Source organism: Podarcis erhardii, assembly GCF_964252035.2.
Source record: "Podarcis erhardii genome assembly, chromosome: 7".
NCBI classification, from domain to species: Eukaryota; Metazoa; Chordata; class Lepidosauria; order Squamata; family Lacertidae; genus Podarcis; species Podarcis erhardii.
Window position 1 is genome coordinate 33,047,114 of NC_138511.1, and position 20,880 is coordinate 33,067,993.

A 20,880-nucleotide genomic window follows, 5' to 3' on the forward strand; every position below is an offset into this window, starting at 1 on the left:
AAGTAAATCTGATTTTAAAATCCACAGGGGAAGATTGATTGCCTCCCCTTTATCATGTTCACCGCTGCAAGTATTTGTGTAGTAGCGTTAAGCATCTGCTTGTCTGTTGCAAGCAGATGCTGTAAGTAGGATTTGACCTTTCTGTTTTGGAAAATTGCTTGAATGTTTAATGTTAAAATATTAAGTTATCAGAGCAGCTCATCTCTTTGGGAGAAAGGAATGCTCAATTTTACACCATGTGGGTTCTCAAAGTAACCATAAGAAGCATGAATAACTTCGGAGGAGAACAAAGCAAGCTATGTTAATGTGGAGGAAACTCTGGAAGTAAATAACAGCTGTTCAAGGAGACATCTCTTAAATATGTATTAATTAATTTGAAGTGCATCGCTTAAATATGCAAAGAGATTATCTTGCGTTAATTTACATTAAAACACTACAGCACTTGCCAGGTTCGTTATAGTATCCTAAGCTACCACTCCAGCCAACGCAACAGCATTTTGTTGGGTGTTGATTGCTTTCGATTTGCCCTTTTAAAAATGTCAGATAGCTGCCTCTTGTCTGGTAGGATCTGTCCTTATGCACACATTTCAGGCTTCCAAAGTTACTGCAGTTTCTATCTGGAGCAATATGGGCTTAGACTGTAAAGAGAAAGGACCAGGTAAAGGAGGGGTCAGACTTAACACTCCACAGAAAAGGGTCAGAACCACAGATTTTGCTAACTGAGGAGTCCCCAGTCCTGAACATGTGGTTAAAGGGACCCCAGATTCCTTATTCTGAATTGATTGCAGCCATTGTATGAAATCTTGTTCTTTTTTTATCCAGGGTGGGGCTTCCATAACTAGACTTAAGACTACATTTCATTGTCCAGTCTCTGAAAATGGTAGCAGGATAGTCTGTGTTCAGAGAAGTCTTTAGTGTTTGATGTTGTATTGTGTTTTTACTATTTTTTGTTGGAAGTTAGTTGTTGCTGTTGTTTGTTGTTGTCATCGTCATGCCTGTCATCACTTATGAGTGGAAACCTGTTGCAGCAGGATCTTTAAAGTTCTCCCTCTGCTTTGCAATGCAGACTTTACAGCCCAATCCTTTATGTGTCAACTCTGTTGAGCTTAATGGAATTTGTGCCCAAGTAACTGTGTATTCCTATACAGTGTATCTGAAGAAGTATGCATGCACACGAAAGCTTATACAGTACCCAGAACAAACTTATTTGGTCTCTAAGGTGCTACTGGACAATTTTTATTTATTCATTTAGATTCCTTCCTTCCTTCCTTCCTTCCTTCCTTCCTTCCTTCCTTCCTTCCTTCTTATACAGCCTTAGGCATATCTGCACCTGAAGGCAAGGCAGTAGTAGAAATGAGGAATCTTCTTGTTTCAATCATTAATGGTCCACAATTGAACATTTCCATGTATCAGAATTTACTTATGCGCCCACAATAATTGCATTATTCTATTTTAGTCCTCTCATTCTGAAATTGCTTTTCTATTGAGCTGTTCAGGATCTCTAACGGCACAGCTCACTTGAATCTGGGGGACTCAGGTAAGGGATTATGGTGGTGATGTCACCCTTTGCATTAGGCAAAGGCTAGATCCTTGTACAGTGGTACCTCGGGTTACATATGCTTCAGGTTACAGACTCCGCTAACCCAGAAATATTACCTCGGGTTAAGAACTTTATTTCAGGATGAGAACAGAAATCGTGCAGTGGCGGTGCAGCGGCAGCAGGAGGCCCCATTACCTAAAATGGTGCTTCAGGTTAAGAACAGACTTCCGGAACCAATTAAGTACTTAACCTGAGGTACCACTGTATTCAACATGACCCCTGCTCTCCTGGACTAAGACAACAGCACTGAGATGTGGGGTTCTTAATATTTACTGCTTTGTTATCTTGGCCTTTTCAAGCATACTGTCCTCGGTTTCTTAACCTTATTGCCACATTAGTCATGAGGACTAGAAACCTAAGAGGTGAAAGTTTCAGGACTGCAGGTTTCTGAGCTGCAATAAAATGACAGAAGGGGCAGCCTTCGTTTGTCCTGTAGTTTGTGTATTGCCACTTAGGATTTGCAGATGCAGAATGCATTTTTTTTTTGCCAGTACTGTATATTGCTGGTTACTTCTTTTAATTGGAAGCAACAGATAACTATTTCTAGTAAGACCTGACTTTAAAGATAATGCAGTCTGTAAAAGATTCGTATGTTGCTGGAGATTGGTGGTGCTGGAGAGAGAAACTACGACATTTTGTAGCACTTTGCATTTTCAACAGTTTATCAAGGTTTGAGAGTGCAGATTTCCTTTGGGGGAAATTAGTTCTTAAGTTTACAAAGTGCCCCTGCCATAAATACTCGTAAAAAGGACAATTTGGTAGGCCATGTTTATTTTTAAGCAGGTCAAAGGACATTAGTATGTTCAACTACATAAATCTGTCTGGTACAGTACAGAAATCCACATGCCTCTGTATCTCAAAGGGTTTTGCTTCTAGATCTGTAGAAGTGCAAAAATATTGCTACACAAAGGCAAATAGAAGGTGTGTGGGTGTTTTCCTCCCATCCAACACTGATACTTGTGTTTATTGATTTAAACCATTGATAATAATAATAATAATTTTTTATTTATACCCCGCTCTCCCCAGCTAAGACCGGGCTCAGGGTGGCTAACAACCAATAATAAAAACATTAAAACATTAGGATTCAGCCTCTTCACAGGAGGAGAAAGGAAAAATAAAGAGGGGGAGGGAATCAAACTGATTCTAAGCCAAAGGCCAGGTGGAACAACTCTGTCTTACAGGCCCTGCGGAAAGAAATCAGATCCCGCAAGGCCCTGGTCTCGCTCTGCTTGAGGCTAATCTAACTTCCTTAGGGCCCTAGATCTCTAGGGTGTTGCTATATATGGACCTTAAGGACCTTATATACTGATTAACTACAGTAGTCTTGCCTCTAAGCAGTTTACAGAGTCACCGTAAAGTCACCACCAGGTTTGCACCCAGAAAACTATTTTGAATGCATGAGCCTTCTTGTTGGTGGCTGATATTTGCACCGAAAACTAGAGCTTTCAACCTGGTACACTGCATTATAATTTTGATGATGATGATGATGATGATGATGACGACAACTATAGTGGATGCAACAGTCAAGGGTCTGCCTCCCACTTTGCTGCGGCTCTCCCTTCATTTACATTCGTGTCTGTTGTCTAGGAAGCAGTCAGGAAGCAAGAGAAGCAGTTACACACATGCCTCTCCACCCCACATGCAAAATAATACTCATTTGCCTTGCCATCTATCTGCTTTGATCTAAAATACAGAACCTGATGGATGCCCTAGGTAAATCAAACGTTTTCCGTCTGCCAAAAGGGTTTTGCAAAAGCTTATTTCATGCCATTACCATTTTTCTGTTTCTAGCAGTAAATCAAAAAAGTATCAGCCCATTCATCCACTTTAAAAAGTAACGCCTTGCCTTTGTGTAATTACCCAGGCCCAGTGGAGACCTCCATACACAGTAAATCTGTTCATTTAAAAGGTTTCACTTTTAAGTACAGCGGTGACATAAATTGGTGGAGAGCAAATTTATTTATTTAATAGGTTTATTCTGTTAACTGGCCTGATAACTGTTAAGACTTCTGCTGCTGCTTCATATGGCAGGGCTCTTGCTAATGTCTCTGATTTATTTCTGCAGCGGATATTTATGTACGAAGGTCTAACTCCATCTAAGAGTGGTGGAAATTGGTATGTGGTTATGATTTATTCTCATTACTCGCCTGTACTTAACTGGTGTTCAGGGGACCTTCATTGTCTCTACAGCAGATTTCTGAGAAATTAAGTAGCTTAACAAGTAGCAAGAAGGGAAGCTGAAGAGAATATGGCTGAATTCAGAGATCATTTTGTTCCATTTCCCCAACTTTTCCTTGCCTGATAATTTCCATGTTTTATGTGATCTTTCACGCGACGTAAAAGCCACTTGTGGAAATCTAGTGGAATCCAGCAGATGTTTTAGTGCTCATTTCCATGTGAATTGCTTCCAGGGAAAAATCCTACTGCAACCCCATTAACCTAGAACAGGAGTAGGCAACCTAAGGCCCGTGGGCCGGATGTAGCCCAATTGCCTTTTCAATCCGGCCCGCAGATGGTCCGGGAATCAGCGTGTTTTTACATGAGTAGAATGTGTCCTTTTATTTAAAATGCATGTCTGGTTTATTTGTGGGGCATAGGAATTTGTTCATCCCCCCCACCACCACATGGACTGAGGGACGATGGACCGGCCCACGGCTGAAAGAGGTTGCTGACCCCTGACCTAGAAAATCATGGGAGCTTTCCCCTGTTTTATTTATTTTTTGCTGTTTTTTGTGGATCACGCCATGAGATGAAACCTAGGGCTGTACAGTTCTTTCCTGACATTTTCATGGGTGAATTGTTGGGGGAACAAAATAACACTTGTGAGGAAAGGGTGGCAACACGTCCAACGTTGTCCAGTTTTGCATCACACCACGAACACTGGTTTGAATGAAACTTAGTGCAACATGGTATATTGATCAGAAACCCACAGTTCCATGACGCGACAGGAATGTTAAAAACTGGGACAGAAGTGCTAGTGTTATATCTGGGAACACAAATGCACCAAGAGGTGTAAGGTTGTTCCCTCCAAGGGCTGACTCATACTTGAACCATTGCCCAGTAATCAGAGGTGGGTGGGAGGAGAGAACCAATTTTTTCATCAATGCCAGATTTATTGGACGGCTTTCTTCCTCTTCCTCTTCCTCTTCCTTTATGTTGCTGCGAGTAGCAGTGTACTCAGCATCACTCTGAAAATCTTAAGAAACCAAAACGCACCAGTGCAGGTTTGAAAACAGCGGTCAGATTCAGGCTGAGGAGAAGGCCTTGAAGCTACTTGCTAGAGCATGCACTTGGCTGCCAAAGATCTCCGATTCAGTCTTTCATATTTCCATGTGGGGCTGAGACTCCTGCCTGAATCCCTGGAGAGAAGTTGTCAGTGTTATACCCAGGATGGGGAACCTGTGGGCCTCTGGACAATGTTGGACCCCCAGCTCCCATCAGCCCCAGCCAGTGCAGCTGGCAGTCAGGGATGATGGAAACTGTAGTCCAGTAAACATCTTTGGAGGTCCACAGGTCAACTGCCACCGCTGCAGACAATCCTTGGCTAGAGAAACCAATGGCCTGGTTTGGGATCAGGAAGCTTTTCTGTGCTACTGTGCCTGCAGAATTAAGCCTGGGCTCAAATTAAGCCCTGCTTCTTCATTCGTATACAGTGGGACCTCGGTTTTTGAACGTAATCTGTTCTGGAAGACCGTTCGAATTCCGAAACGTTCGAAAACCGAAGCATGCATTTCCGGAAGCATTTACAGTGGTACCTCGGGTTAAGAACGTAATTCGTTCCGGAGGTCTGTTCTTAACCTGAAACTGTTCTTAACCAGAAGCACCACTTTAGCTAATGGGGCCTCCTGCTGCCGCTGCTCCGCCGGAGCACAATTTCTGTTCTCATCCTGAAGCAAAGTTCTTAACCCGAGGTACTATTTCTGGGTTAGCGGAGTCTGTAACGTGAAGTGTCTGTAACCTGAAGCATATGCAACCCGAGGTACCATTGTACTTAGGGAAAACTCAATATGGAAGCCGCGTGGTACCTTCGACTTCCAAAAAGCGTTCAAAAACCGAAACGTTTGACTTCCGAGACACTCGAAAACCAAGGTTCCACTGTAACAGAACAAGGAAAAGGCCTGCTGAATACTCAACACCATATTAATGTAAAGCCTAATAAGGGTAGTCTGAAATCAACTATAATTCTGTGACATGCCCCTCCCTGCCCCCACCGCGGCCCCCCTTTCCCTTTACCCAGTCAAAGAAAATGTTAGGGAAATATAATCAGCAGTGAAACAATTAAAATAATTGTCTTTCGCAAAGAGGGTTCTGCACAATATTTGTATAAATTGAAGTCGGATGTGTGGTTGTGGTTTTTTTTAGGGCTATATATGTATGTTTGTCATGCTCACAAGCCATCTCATTCCTCCCCCCGCCCTTTCTTCTTAAATCCTATTTGTAAATCTCAAGGGTGTCAGTTCTAAAGCAAGACAGGCCCAGCTGGCAGAAACTTGCAAGTGAAAGGCTGAATTTTTTAGCAGCTCCGAAGTTATTTTTAGAAAACATCTTTAGCTTTCCAATAAATTAAGATTGAAAGGCAGCGTCTTAATAAAAACAGAACAAGGAGGAACAATACCAGAGCAATCAAGCGGCGAGCTAAAAATATTGTGCTCAGGGACGGTGTGGAGCCATTCTCCTCCTTTCCCATAATCCCTTGACACTTTTACTCTTGGTTTTAGCATCACTGTCCGCAGGTTTCGGCACTTTCTCCCATGAATATTAAGTCCAGAAATTTGTTCTTTGTGAGAAGAGAACTTGGGTATCTGTAGAGTAGGGCTGCCACCCAAATGAAGAAAAGTTTATAATTGATGAATCGTTTAAATGGGCATAAAGAATACTTTAAAGAGATGGGGAAACCTGTGGAAGAGCATATGGGTCCCCACCCACAGTTCAAAGTTGCAGTAGTCCAGTTGGAGTGCTGGACTAGAACCTGGGAAACCAGGGTTCGAATCCCCCACTCATCCACAAAGCTCACTAGCCACTGTCTCTCAGCCTATCCTACCTCACAGGGCTGTTGAGAGGATAAAAGAAGCATATATGTTTGAGCTGTTTGGATTGGACATACATATCATAGTAAATAATAATCATAATCTTATACCCCTCAGTCAGAACTAGGCCTTAGGGAAGCTACTGTTCTTTCAAAGGCAAAGGCCTTTGAGAGGAGGAATCAGTGGTGGCTTTTTTCCTGGGGGGATGCATACCCCTAAACATTTTGTGAATCTAAGTTTGGCCTCATTGAGGGGCAGTATTTCAATATGAGTAGGAAAATGAGAGTATTCCTAAACATAATTTTTTTTGGGGGGGGGGGGAAGCACTGGGAGGAATAATGGATGTAAAGTGCTTTGAACACTTAAACATGCTATAGCTATATATAATTGCTTTAATTTTTAGAAAACTCCATAACAAATGCTGTGTAGACTAATAAATACAGATCTCCTTTTCCAGATAACATGCGTTGTGTCAGATGTGGGTATTGGTTCACTGAAGTTGATTTCCCCTAATTTAAAGCACAGGGTAACGTGGCAAAAATGGCTTATTAACAACGCTACCTTTGTGAGATTTCATGAGCTATAGCACACCCTAGTGATATCAAGAAATTAGAAAACAGAACCAGGTGGTTTAGGTGCCTCGCAGAAGCTGACACGCTAAAGAGTTATTGCGAGCTGGCAAAATTCCTTTGAGTACCTTGGGGAAATGTGTTTGATTTCCATTTTTAAAAAGGGGGTGAGCACTGTAAGAGCTGTAAAATTGTTGCAGCACAGCTGCATTCATCTCATCATCAGATACTGCAAGGAAAGGGGAACCCAAAATGTCAGTTTGTGGGCCCACTCTACCACAAACAGGATCACAAAACAGGCCTGAAAGGTCATATAATAATAGTCACAGTTGTCATATCCATATTAACTCATGGTTGTTTTTTTAAAAAAAAGTTTGGAATATTTAGGTACATTTTCAAAGTGGTTGTTTGGGAATTTAGAGGGCAACAGGTGAGGCAAAGAGGCATCCTTACCACTTCATTGGTTCTGTGCTTGCAGCCTAAATGTTATGGACTGGCTGGATGCGGGGGGCAACAGCAGGGGAACCCCCAAGGGATAAAGGCTCAGAGCCGGGGTGGAGATTGGTGGTGAGACGGTGTTGAGTGGTCCCGTAGGGTATCCCCAATGCATTCTCCCTTCCTATTACAGTGACTGACTGCAATATTTTGAATTGGGAAAGAGACAAAAATCTTTCCTGCAATCATAATGGAAGGACCTGTTTTGTGTGTTTATGCAAATAAAGTTTGCCATCGTGTCGGGTATTTATTTAAATGCCATGCAATTCTTCCCCTCCACATAGGCAGACAACCCTAAGGGGGGCAGCGGCGGGGGAAGGAGCTTCACCCCAAACAAAACAAACAGAATTGTTCCTAAGAACAATTTCATTTCAAATCCACAGAACAATATTTCATTCATCCTTAATTATCTCCCCACTGGTAAGAGAAGCATCGCAGACTCCTTTTGTTCTCCTGATTTTGCATGCAGTGTGATTAGGTAGCAGATTTATTTATTTTTTGTTTTAGTTATATATATAGATGCCAGCGTACTACCAGCCCTTACACATGTGGGGTTTGGCCTCATTGTTTGACTGGTAGAGCAACAAGCAAGAGGAACACGCGTCCTGCCAAATTTCACAGCCCCCCAAGGTGCACAAGTTCCAGGCTCCCTTTTCACTGCAATCCCCTCCCGTGCACTGCTTTGCTACCGGAACGGCGACCCCATTGTCTTCCGCCGCATTATTGTGAAGCGGCTTTTCTCTCCTGCTGTTTGTCCCCTGTAATCCGTTCGGTTGCTGCCGCCGTCCTGAGAATCTCCGCTTGAAAGGAATCACTTAGTGCTCACAGATGCTTCTCTTGAACCTGCTGGCAAGGATGCAGGCGTTGACTAAAGTACCAGGCCTGTGATCCTACTGATGGGGAAGAAGGGGCAGAGTGAGACAGCAAAAAAATGAAATAAAATAAACGCCGCGAATCTCTCTTTGGTGGAGTTTATAATTTGTTGCTTTCATGGTGCTCTGTTCTCTGTGCTTGTACTCAACGTTATCTGCTCTCCCCTGTGGATTTCTCTACAAAGCATGATGGGAATGTTAGCATGGGAAAGGAAAATTAATACTGGCTGCCAATGTTTGCCTAGCGCACATGCAAGGCAGATCACACAGTCACAAGCAAAGGGAGACATCTACCGTTTGAGAGATAGTAAAGGAGGCACATGGCAGCACTGCAGGCTTGGTAGGCAATTTGTCCAATGCTGAATACCACGTTTGGGAATTCTGTCGTAAGGCAGGCTTTGTATAAAAGTGAGAAAGTTTGCAGAGGCGATCATGGTTGGGAAAGCAAAATCTGTGAGGAAAAAGCTGAAATAACTTGGGTGGAGTGGGGGTTGTTGATGGATGGCTTAACCATAGCAAAGGATCTGAGATAAGCTGTTCTCTGAAGTTCTGCATGCAGGGAGTTTTTCATGGGGGAAATCATGCAAAATGTGATATCCTACCTACACCCTGGGATTGGTAGGGCAGAAAGCAGGGAGACTGACAGTAGAGGGCACCAGAGCCAATGACCAGCGGAGCCAACTCATTCCGACTTGGTCCCATCTGCCTTCTCCCTGCTGGGGAATACAAGGGGAATACTGAGATGAGGAAGGTGATGGGCAGTGCCACCCCCCACTGGACTGAGTGGAAGTAGGCAGGCAGGCTGGGTGGGGGCTGGCTGAAGACAGAGTGTGGTTGGGTTGGTGGGGCATTGCCCCATTTGCCCTAATGAACCAGTCTCCGATGGCTGTAGCCCATCATTCTGCTGCACTTGGCTGGCCCAACATTTTGCTGCCTGTCCCATGTAAAAAAAAAAAGGGGGGGGACTGAATCTCATGTCAGCACACGAAATGGGGCAGGTTCTTCAACTGCACTTGAGGGCTGTTACCATTTGCTTTGGCGCCAGTGTGCTCCCACTGCTGGTGATTGAAGCCTAGTGCACATGCCATTAGCCACAGTCCATATCTATCCTGCAGTTTCTTGAGAAACCAGTCTTCCTCCTGTTGAAAAACGTAAGCCATACTCACTGTGCAGTTAAGCTGAGCAGGGCACATGTGAGACAGTCATTGCACATGTTGCAGGGGGAAGCTGCAGTCACACATAAACCAAACAGGTAATGCACATCCGATGAAGATATCCCCACCCCTCCAGTGATGTGCAAATATGACTTGAAATGCAGCTGGGAAGGTCAGACAACCTTGCTAGGGTTTAAGTCACTAATGTGTACATAGCCAATTTATTTTATTTTTTTTTGTTTATTTGAATATTATTTGTTTATTTGAATATTTATGAGCCACACATTCATAAAATATATGCAGGTGGCTTACAATGTAAAATACAATAAAGTTAAAAGCAATCAATAAATATTTATACAAATATAATTTAAAACTTCAGTATCCTGGTAGGTTAGAAAGGGGGGGGGATAAAAATCCTGAAATTCATATCTAGGATGGGATACTTATGCCTTCAAATGCCCCAATCAAGCATAAACCAGGATAGGCAGGCAGTGGATGCAATCCTAAAGCACAAAAGAGGTTCACAGGCATGTACTTTTCTCACCTGCCATCTATCCCTCCACCACTCTTCCTTCTTCCCTCCATCACTCTCCCAGAGCTCATCCATAATGCCCCTTAATATGGCTAGGGAGTTTCCTGTACCTCCATTCATTCTCTGTGGTTCATACAATGCTCTCCTCCTTGCTACACTCCCCCCTCCCGCAATCCAGGTTTTCTTATATCAGGGGTAGCCCGAAAATCTTGACTGAGGAGGTAAAAAGTGTGGGAAGGCAGCTTTTTGGAGGAGAGCATCATATGGACAATGAAGGCATGGGAAGTTTCCTATGTTCATTAAACTACACTGTGGGTGATGCCCTAGGGATGCTCTGATACGGCATCAGAGAGCCAGTGTGGTGTAGCGGTTAAGAGCAGTAGACTCATAATCTGGGGAACCGGGTTCGGTCATGCAGCTGCTGGGTGACCTTGGGCTAGTCACACTTCTCTGAAGTCTCTCAGCCCCACTCACCTCACAGAGAGTTTGTTGTGGGGGAGGAAGGGAAAGGAGAATGTTAGCCGCTTTGAGACTTCTTCAGGTAGTGATAAAGCGGGATATCAAATCCAAACTCTTCTTCTCTTCAAAGGGAACCTGGCTCTGGGACAGTGAAGTGTAAGAGCACCAAGAGGAAGGAAGACTCCTATCCATTGCCTGTACTTTCCATCACATCCTTGTCGTTCCTGGAGGACAGCTGCATTTGGAGATACAAGTTTCCCATGACCACATGCAGATTGATCTTCAAGTGTCCTTAAGAGAGTTTCTACTAGCCAAACACTGCTGGGCATCTTACAGGGCGAAATTTTAATGCAACCGCCAGATGGGGCTATTTATGTAATAAAAGCTATTTCAGAGGCAACCTCTCACCTCCTGCTGTTCTGACCCCCCCCCAACAAAATTAATCAACATCCTTGGTTTCCTGGTGTGCTCCCCGCCCTCCATTTTTTTGTATGCGAAGTGACCCAACTACATCTGCGGGGGAGGGGGGCATCAGGCCAGCAAAGACTCCAGGTCACATCTTGCATAATAGAGCCTGCATTTAAGCAGCAGGAGTTGGACTTGATGACTCGTCAAGGTCCCTTCCAACAACTCTCCGGTTCTATTGAAGCAATGAAGGTGAGGACAGGTGACCTCACCTAGGCCCGAAGTCACCCCCCCCAAAGCAGGCTCATAGCTTCTCAAAGCTTTTCAAAATCATTTTCTCAGCAGCTTAGCATCAGAAACATTCTGCTCTGCTATAACAAAGGTAGAGAACAGTCCATTGTTTCTCAGGCCTTTCTCATGCCTTCTGGCCTTGCTAAAGAACCACATTGCAACTTGCTTTCTGTCCGGGAACCATGCTAGAACAAGAGATTGAAACATATCTGAACACTCTGAAACTCCCCCCCCCCTTTCCTGGGAAGGGCGCCAAGAGTCCACAATAGTCCCAAGACAGCTTTCTGTACATGCTCAGGAACCTCAACATGGGGCAGGACTCCTGAGGGAGGAGAAAGGGAGAGGGAACTAGAAAGGGGTATATATGCTTGTGCACATGATTGTGAACTCGTGCATGCTTTTTGTGACTTATCACACTTGCTCCTTCTACCAGTTACAGATAGGTAGCCGTGTTGGTCTGCCATGGTCAAAACAAAATAAAAAAATTCCTTCCAGTAGCACCTTAAAGACCAACTGAGTTAGTTCTAGGTATGAGCTTTCGTGTGCATGCACACTTCTTCAGATACACTGAAACAGAAGTCACTGGACCTTTCTATATAGTGAGAAGGTGGGGAGGGGTATTACTCAGAAGGGTGGTGGGAATGGGTGATTGGCAGATAGCTGCGATGAGCCTGTTGACGACTCTTAACGACTGCAATAGGTCTAACAGGAAAAAGCAAGGGGTGAGAAGGTGAAAAATGGCTTTGTCATGTATAATGAGATAAGAATCCAATGTCTTAAAGGAGAGACCTGGTTTGAATAAAGACATTGGATTCTTATCTCATTATACATGACAAAGCCATTTTTCACCTTCTCACCCCTTGCTTTTTCCTGTTAGACCTATTGCAGTCGTTAAGAGTCGTCAACAGGCTCATCGCAGCTATCTGCCAATCACCCATTCCCACCACCCTTCTGAGTAATACCCCTCCCCACCTTCTCACTATATAGAAAGGTCCGGTGACTTCTGTTTCAGTGTATCCTTCTACCAGTTCATGGATGGTAGAAATAAAAGCCTTTTCTCCGAAACTATTCTTTGAGTGTCTGTTGACTCCCACTTCCCTTTCCCTGGGCGCAATATTTTTCCCACCCAAGGGCAAAGCCTCATAAGGCTACATTTCTTGGTCCGTTTGGCAGGGAAAAATAGATTCCCTGAGGATAAGGGATGTGGGTTCAAGGCGTCCCTGTGGTGAACAGCTCGGTTCGTGTCAGCAGTTCCAGGGCACATCCTGCCAAGTTCATAGGAGGAATTGCCACCCGTTCCTGAGTGGACACACTGCAAGGACTGGAGAAAAAGCAACGGCTGCGCAGAAAGAAGGTACCCCGAGGAATAAGGTAAGCTCCACAGGGATAGGTGGGAGCAAAGAGAGTTTGATCAGTAAAAGCAGTAAAAGGTGCCACTGGTTTTGGTTTTGACCAAAAAAGCAGCAAAAAGGGTGCTGCTGGGCCCCGGTCGAATTCTAAGCGCTGCCGGTTGTGGTTGGTTGTTGGTTTTGTGCCCAGAAGAAGCAGTAAAAAAAAAAAAGGTACTCTTGGGCCCCGGTCGAAGTCGTGAAGCGTTGCCGGTTGGTTGTTTGGTTTTGGTAAAAAGGGATTGGGGGAGGTGCATGGGTTTTTCTGAATGTGCATGTGGGGACACTCCAGTGAATGTTTTGAGTGTGTGAGACGTTGGAAGCAACATGTGGTCTGTGACTGAGTGAGAAAAAAATAGACTTCAACACTTATGTGAAGTTCCTGACCACCCCCCATGGCTTAGGAAAAGCAGAACTGTGATTACCCGTGCCATGCCAAACTGTGCCCAGTATGGCAGCAAGTACAAGTTAGGGGAAAAAACCAGCAGTCTTGCCAGACCCTGAAGATAAAGGAGGAATAATTAGCCCCCCTCCACCCTATGCAGCAACTGCACCAGGGCTAAATGAGGTTCCCCCTACCCAACCCCCACACAAAGAGACTGAGGGAGAAAAGAAAGAGAAGAGGAAAGTGAGGAAGAAGGTGATATGGAGAATGAAGAATTCAGAATTAATTTAGAAAGTGGACAAGATAAATGTCCTCAGGGCAGCGGACAATACTGATGTTGCAATTGAGGCAGCTAAAACTCCACTTTGATGGCCCCACCCCACTGAGTGTACGACCCCCTGGAGTCATCCAATGCCCAGAACCACAGACCTCCAAGCACCTTAAATCAGAATCCTTCTTTCGAAGAGGACCCGGCCAGAATAATTAGGGGTTTGATTACCCATGCCATGCCAAACTGTGCCCAGTATGGCAGCAAGTACAAGTTAGGGAAAAAAACCAGCAGTCTTGCCAGACCCAGGAAAAGAAAAGGAGGGAGGAATACTTAGCCCCCCTCCACCCTATGCAGCAACTGCACCAGGGCTAAATAAGGTTCCCCCTACCCAACCCCCAAAGCAAAGAGACTGAGGAAGAAAAGACAGGAGAAAAGAGAAGAGGAAGGTGGTATGGAGAATGAAGAATTCAGAATCAGGTGAAGTGGACAAACAGACAGTCTGAAAGTGTGTTCCAGTATGTAGAACCTTTTAAAAGCAGAGCTGGCTAGAAGCAGTACAATGCAAGAATGTGAATTGACAGAAAGAAACAGAAGGGAAGGCTTAAGGAGCCCTAGGATTACAATACTGACCATTGAGGAAATCTGCAAGATAAATGCCCTCAGGGCAGCGGACAATGCTGATGTTGCAATTGAGGCAGCTAAAAACCTCCACTTTTGCTGGCCCCACCCCACCGAGTGTACGACCCCCTGGAGTCATCCGACGCCCAGGACCACAGACCTCCAAGCACCCTAAATCTCGTCTCTCAGCAGCTCCTGATCCTTGTGATATAATAATACTAATATGTGCGTACCTTGCAGGGCCGTTTTAAGGATCAATAAGATCATGTATGTGGAAGGTTGCTAGATACTACAGTATATATAAACATAAGCAGAAAGGGTTTATCATGAAATTCGAGTTGCTTAGGAAGGCAGGAGAGACAGCTTTAAAGGAAGAAAACAAATGGAAACACGTTTATTCATACTGGAATTTAAATTGTCGTAAACTTCCCCTGGGTTTGCTGATAAAGGGTGGGCAAGACATTAAAAACAACAACACTTATCATATGTGTGTGTTAATATACTTAACATATTTAAAGCTAATATATTTATTGAATAAATATGTATTGCCTATCTATAATAAAGTATTATTATTTTCTAAAGGGGAGGGGAGACGTCCACCCTAAGCATTTGCAAGGCAAAACGAGGAAGGAGGCGCGCGTGGAAAGCGGACAGATTTAATCCTTCTCCGCAAAAGCTTTCCGCTTCTTCCGGCGCCTCTGGCACACCGGGACTCAGGAGGCGCAGCCGCAAAGCTCTTCACCTGCAGAACGCCTGCCTGTTAAAAAGCAACTGTTGCTTTTTAACAGCGGCGCAGGAGAAAGACACGCTAGCCCTATAGTTTGCAGCTGGGACTTCGGTGCCCCAGACCCGCCGACATTTCGGAAACTTGAGCAAGCTCGGTGCAGTTGTAACCGTGGCTGTGCGTCGGGATGCCAAGGGAGGCCCAGATCCGCCCTCTGTGATCCCCCACGGGACCCGCGGCTGGGCGGGAGCGACCTCGGCTGGGCCGAGACGGAGTTGTGCGCGCAGACCCGGGCCGAGGGAGGAAGGCTTCCGGATCCGGGGGCGAATTGCATGGCCCCGGGGCGGAGAGTAGGAGTTTGCAAGGGGGGTTGGGGAGAGACTCGAGGAAAGCACCCTGTTTGCCTGCCGGGGCTGGACGGAAGGGGCTCCCCATCCCCTCCCAGGCCGCTTTGCAAAGGCGCCGACTACATCTCCCATCACCCCTTGCTCACGGCTTTGCGTGCTGGGAATTGTAGTCCAAAAATTAAAGAAGCACATTCGCAAGGACTAACGGGTTTCCAGGGCAAGCCTTTCCAGGCTGGTTAAAAGGGCTTCATCTCAGGTAAGTGAGAGTTTAGGCTTGCGGACTAGCAGCTTGCGTGGACTGGGACCCTCCTCTGCAGGAAGCGCGCAGCGATTCTGAACGATCAGCTCTGCTGCTCTGAAAATCACGGCTAAACACTACGGATTTCTCTTGCTTTGGCCCCGCTGATGACAACAGAAAGACCGTAGCTAGCAATGCGTGGCCACTTGTCTGTCCGCTGCTGGAGGCTGTGGACTGAAATGCAGGGAGGGACTTTTGCCTGATACTTGGAAGGGGAGGGCGGGGGCTGAACGACAGAAGCAGCGTGGCTAATGCAAAATCTCTGGCGGGGCGAATAAGAAGGAAGCCAGAGCAGTTTCTATCAAACGAGAGGGGAAACCCCCCAATACGCAGGCAACTGCTGGGTTCTTAATCCCTGCAAAAATCAAAGGAATCTGAATCCGCTATGAAGGACCTCAGGTGTGGCTGGGTTTCAGAGCAGATGTTCGAATCGCAATAGTCTCCTGTGGTTTGGGAGTGAGATCACTTCTGTGATCATGCCCGTGAAGCAATCTTTTTGTGTAAGGGCATCAATCCCACGAACTCTAAGGGGTTTTTGTTGTTGTTGTTTTTATTTTTGTTTTGCAAAACTGGGAGTTTCTGGATTGCAATGAGAATGATGAAACCATGGAAGGTTTGCTCTGTCTGCAAAACCAGGAACAGATCAGAACTCCTGATCTGCAACCACAAAAAAACTTATTCTGAGAATTTTTAATTCCCCTACCACCACCACTTCTGCAGTCATGAGAGCTGGAAACTTAAGATGACAATGAAACTTTTCTCCCCCAGGAGGTAAAGCGCATTGACTTGCTTGCAAGTAAATCTTCTTTGTCTTGCAGACCATTGGTTTACCTACCCCAGTGCTGTATACGCTGGCCTGGTTTCCCCACAACACTAAATCATGGTGTGATTTAGTGAATCCTGCCCAGCGACTTAATGATGGTTTCTTTACTTCTAACAAATGGTGATCTGGAGCCATGGTTTGTTGTTGACTTAGGAACCTTGGTTTATTTTAACTGTGGTTCAGTAATGCACATAAACCTAGGAGCTTTTCTTAATTGTGATTCGTTTGACCACCCCAAACCACAAAGGCACAAGGCAAGAGCAGCTGGGAAGCAAGGCAAATTTGGGAGACACTAGCCATGGTTTGTCTGAACATCTGTGGGACAACTTAACTATGGCCAAGTGTTTTGTGCAAACTGTTCCTCTTCCAACAGAGAACCTCTCTCAGCAGGGATGAGAGAGGATGGGGGGAGAGGGCCTTCTTGGTGGCTGCTCCCAGACTTTGGGACTCCCTTCCTAAAGATGTTAGACTGCCTCCCTCCTTGTTGCCCTTTCACTGGCAGGTGAAGGTTGATTTATTGCAACAGGCATTCAGGAACTGGCTGTTTTTATAAAGGTCTGGTGCTGTTATGTTTTTATTGTTACCTGTATTTTTAATAGATCTTTGTTTTGATAGTATTTTGATTGTCTTGATGGTTAATTACTATTAATGATTAGATGTCAGGGAACTGCCATCAGTGCCGGAGGGAGAGAGCAAGCTCCAGAGGGATTACAGAGAGCGTCCCGGGATGGGGAGAGGCAGCCCAGTTTCTGGGGAAGGGAATCAGCATAGCACCAGTGGAGAAGGGGGGCAGATGGGGGAATTGGCGAGGCGGTCCCATGACTCCTCGCCGGGGACCAGCGGGGAGAGTAAGGGTCCTCCACTGCCCACACCCTCCTTGCGCAGAAGGCTTCCGCGCAGGGAGAGTAGGCAGAGACTAGGCGTCAAATAGCTTCTTTGCTGGAAGAAGTTCAAGAAACGCCCACTGACGGATTCTGCCAGCAATTGAGACTATTGGCTGTCCGGACAGCGATTGGCTGTTCAGACAGAAAAGGTTCACTCAGGCAACCCAGCCAGGTGTTGGCACCGGCTTATGCACGAGCAACCCCTAGAACCATTACATTATCTCTTCTATTTTATCTGTGTATTTGCATTTTTCTCTGTAACGTGCCTTGGGTCCCTGTCTGGGGAAAAGGCAAAATAATAATAATAATAATAATAATAATAATAATCTTATTACCCAAGATTGCCTTTAATTAGAGGTGTGGTGGATTGAACTTGCGACCTCCTACATTGAGTATAGGAAACCTTTGGCCCTCCAGATATTGCAGAACTATAGTTCCCCTCAGCCCCAGCAAGCGTGGCAATGAAGCAATTAAGAAAACATCCTTTCACACTGATTAATTGATATCTGGTGCTGTAAACTGCTTTGATATTTTTTAATGATAAAGCGCTATACAAATATTTTTGTAAATAGAGATGGGCAGCAGCTACATGGGGTATAAAAGAGCTCTTAGGTTAGGGGTTGGGAACCTCAGGCCCAGGGACCAATTCTGCCTCTCCAGACCTCTCTGGCTGGTCCTCAGGGTTCTCTCAGTGGTCTACCTCAGGTGCTTTTTGCCTGGTTGGAATGTGCCTTTGAACTGCGACTGCGCCTCTTTGCTTGCTTGGATGGAAGCATGTGTATACTTTTTCACAGTTGCCCGCTGCCTGCTGTACAGAGGTCTGAGGCACATCCACTACACCCCGCCCACCATTGGGGTGCAGCCCCACCCAGAAGAAAGTTGCTTGTGATAGAATGTGGCCCTTGAGCCTGAGTTAGGTTCTCTCGCATTTTTATTAAGGTGTTGTACCTTTCCATTATAGGGGTGTGGGTGGCGCTGTGGTCTAAACCACTGAGCCTAGGGCTTGCAGATCAGAAGGTCAGCTGTTCGAATCCCCGCAATGGGGTGAGCTCCCGTTGTTTGGTCCCAGCTCTTGCCCACCTAGCAGTTCGAAAGCATGTCAAAATGCAAGTAGATAAATAGGTACCACTCTGGTGGGAAGGTAAACAGTGTTTCTGTGTGCTGCTCTGGTTCACCACAAGTGGCTTAGTCATGCTGGCCACATGACCCGTCTGCGGACAAATGCCGGCTCCATCAGCCAGTAAAGGGAGATGAGCACCGCAACCCGAGTCTCCCGCAACTGGACCTAACGGTCAGGGGTCCCTTTACCTTTACCTTTCCATATGCTTTCAAGGTGTGAGCTACGCAAGATGCCTGTCAGCGTGAACGACGTCATGCAGCTCCTATGCTATGTGTCTGAAGAGCGGAAAATGAGGGCGGCCTTCAAGCATTCAGGGCGAGGAGCGATTGTGGCTGGGGCAACTGCTTTCTTGGGAGGCTTGGTGGGCGGCCCGCCTGGCATAGCTGTTGGTAAGTGAGGCTCTCTTTTTGCAGAGGGTCTGTAGAAACTACCTTGCTGTTTTGCTTTAGAGCTAGCGATTCCCAAACTTTTTCGGACCCCGCAACCCAACTTGGCTCCATAGTGGTTTGCATGGCACTATCAAATTCAAAATGGCAACAACAAATTGCACATGTATTCAAAATCCAATTGAAACTATTTGTTTTTTGTTAATTCAACAAAGTCCATGTGCTTGGTCCAGTGATACCAGCTTTTCAAAAGTCTGATAGTCTTTTACTCTTCCAGTGCTGCCCTGCACTTGCCTCTTAACAATTCCTGGGGGAAGGGATAGTACTGCCCGCTTTGGGGAACAAGCAAATTAGAATGTTAATATCCTGATTTTGCTCAAAAACAGGAAACAAAAAACCAGCCCTGCAAGATGGGGTGGCAACAATAAATCCATAGCACAAGCCTAACCACGTCTACTAAAAAATAAGGCCTGTCAAGGTCAATGGGTCTGACTCCAAGGTAAGGGTTGCAGCCTTAATAATATGCCACCAAAATGCAGCAGCAACCAATATGTGAACACCCTAAAGCCAAATTATGGTCTTCATCCCCATCAGGAGGTTTGCACCCTGGATTCTGTGCATCTGCACGTGATTTGCCGCATGGGGGTGTTTGGCATTGGTAAGCGACATGTGGCTTAAAACACATTTCTGTGCTGCTTTTCTAGGGGGCGCTGTTGGGGGCTTGCTTGGCGCCTGGATGACCTCTGGGCAGTTTCAGCCCATCCCTCAGATCATCCTGGAACTGCCTCCCACAGAGCAGCAGCGGCTGTACAACAACGCCTACGCCATCATTGGGGATTTAGACTGGACCGATACAGCACAGCTCATAGCCCTGGTCATGGGCAACAGAGCCATCCAAGACCAGCTGCTCTGCATGCTGACGAGCTACATCACCAACGAGCTTAGAGCTGAAATCAAGTATGAAAACTAGGGTCTGATGTGAAATTGAGCGTGCTTAAGTAGACTTCTCTCCCCCTGCTTTTTTTTTGGTAACATGGAGAATATCTTAAATCTGTTTGGATCAATGATTTTCCCATTGCAACTGGAGATTGTGACACTCTAATCTTCTGTTCTTCAAACCAATCTCAGACTAGTGTTTCCAGTGGTTTGATTAGCCTCTGCCTTTCTATATCGTTATCATCGTTTTAGCTGCTGTGGATACCGCCGTTTCAGGCCTCGTGTCGACTCGCGAGAGCACATGTATGCGCACATAGAGAATTATGTTCACTGGAAGTTGACCACTTGTGGCTAGCGGCAAGTGCTTGCGGCAGTCCTGCCCTGTGGTAGCTGGTTGTGTGTGTGTGTGTGTGTGTGTGTGGCGGTGTAGTGCTGATCTATCTGGCGTCCTAACTGAATAATGCTGACAAAGGGATCATCCTGGTTTAGATGTCTCTGGTTAAATGGAGCTCACAACAGAATTCTGTTGGCTTGAATGAAGCTCGCTGCTATTATGGGATAGGCCATTCACACTGTGCAGTGAAACACTTTGCCGTGTAAGCTGGGTGCATCAGAGACATCCACAGAAGTCCGAATCCACGGACACACCCACACATGGGGGGAAAACTGGCAACCCACCCATTTGTTCTATGACACAGAGCACCTTCTTTGGTAATGCTAATGGTGGTGCTTAACTAGCTAGCCAAGGCCATTACCTTAATATAGGGGTTCAGCAAGCTTGCTCCCTTATACATTCAACCCACACAGATATGGGATCCTAAGAACTGGAAGGGGCTCAGGGCATCATTCAGAGTGACCCCACCCCACCCTACACCCACAACAACATATATAGGGATGGCTGCCTATTCTTCATCGGCATCTCACATTGATGCTGAAGGTGCTACTCTGCCACTATGAGTAGTAGCTATTGATACCCCTCCATTAATTTATCTAATTCTTTTTTTGTGTGGTCATTGTTACATCTCATGGAAGTGAGTTCCACACATTAACTAGTTGCTATCTGGAAGGGGGGGAACCCATTTTCTTTTGTCTACCCTGAATCTTCCAATTTTCATGTACAGTGGTACCTCGCAAGACAAATGCCTTGCAAGATGAAAAATGCGCAAGACGAAAGAGTTTTCCGTTTTTTGAGTCGTTCCGCAAGACAAATTTCCCTATGGGCTTGCCTCACAAGACGAAACCTCTTGTGAGTTCTTGCGAGTTTGTTTCCTTTTTCTTAAAGCTGCTAAGCCACTA

The 20,880-nt window shown here is 45.6% G+C and overlaps 3 protein-coding genes across 3 annotated transcripts in view; 2 read left to right on the forward strand and 1 right to left on the reverse strand.

The window, feature by feature from the left end:
• LOC309346491 (protein C19orf12 homolog) overlaps positions 1-20,880 on the forward strand; it is a 315,967-nt gene that overhangs the window by 274,371 nt on the left and 20,716 nt on the right. The window lies entirely within an intron of this gene.
• PLEKHF1 (pleckstrin homology and FYVE domain containing 1) overlaps positions 1-20,880 on the reverse strand; it is a 296,105-nt gene that overhangs the window by 231,438 nt on the left and 43,787 nt on the right. The window lies entirely within an intron of this gene.
• LOC309346490 (protein C19orf12 homolog) lies at positions 15,061-20,696 on the forward strand. The gene is made up of 3 exons (XM_081870323.1): positions 15,061-15,393; positions 18,476-18,651; positions 19,353-20,696. The coding sequence occupies exons 2-3, from the start codon at positions 18,492-18,494 to the stop codon at positions 19,616-19,618; spliced, it is 426 nt and encodes a 141-aa protein (XP_081726449.1). The 5' UTR covers positions 15,061-15,393; positions 18,476-18,491; the 3' UTR covers positions 19,619-20,696.

Bases quoted from the DNA above. Each gene is read 5' to 3' on its own strand.
- LOC309346490 (XM_081870323.1), top strand. From the start codon at position 18,492: ATGCCTGTCAGCGTGAACGACGTCATGCAGCTCCTATGCTATGTGTCT. The intron at 18,652-19,352 runs GTAAGTGAGGCT...CTGCTTTTCTAG, and splicing joins CCCGCCTGGCATAGCTGTTG to GGGGCGCTGTTGGGGGCTTG.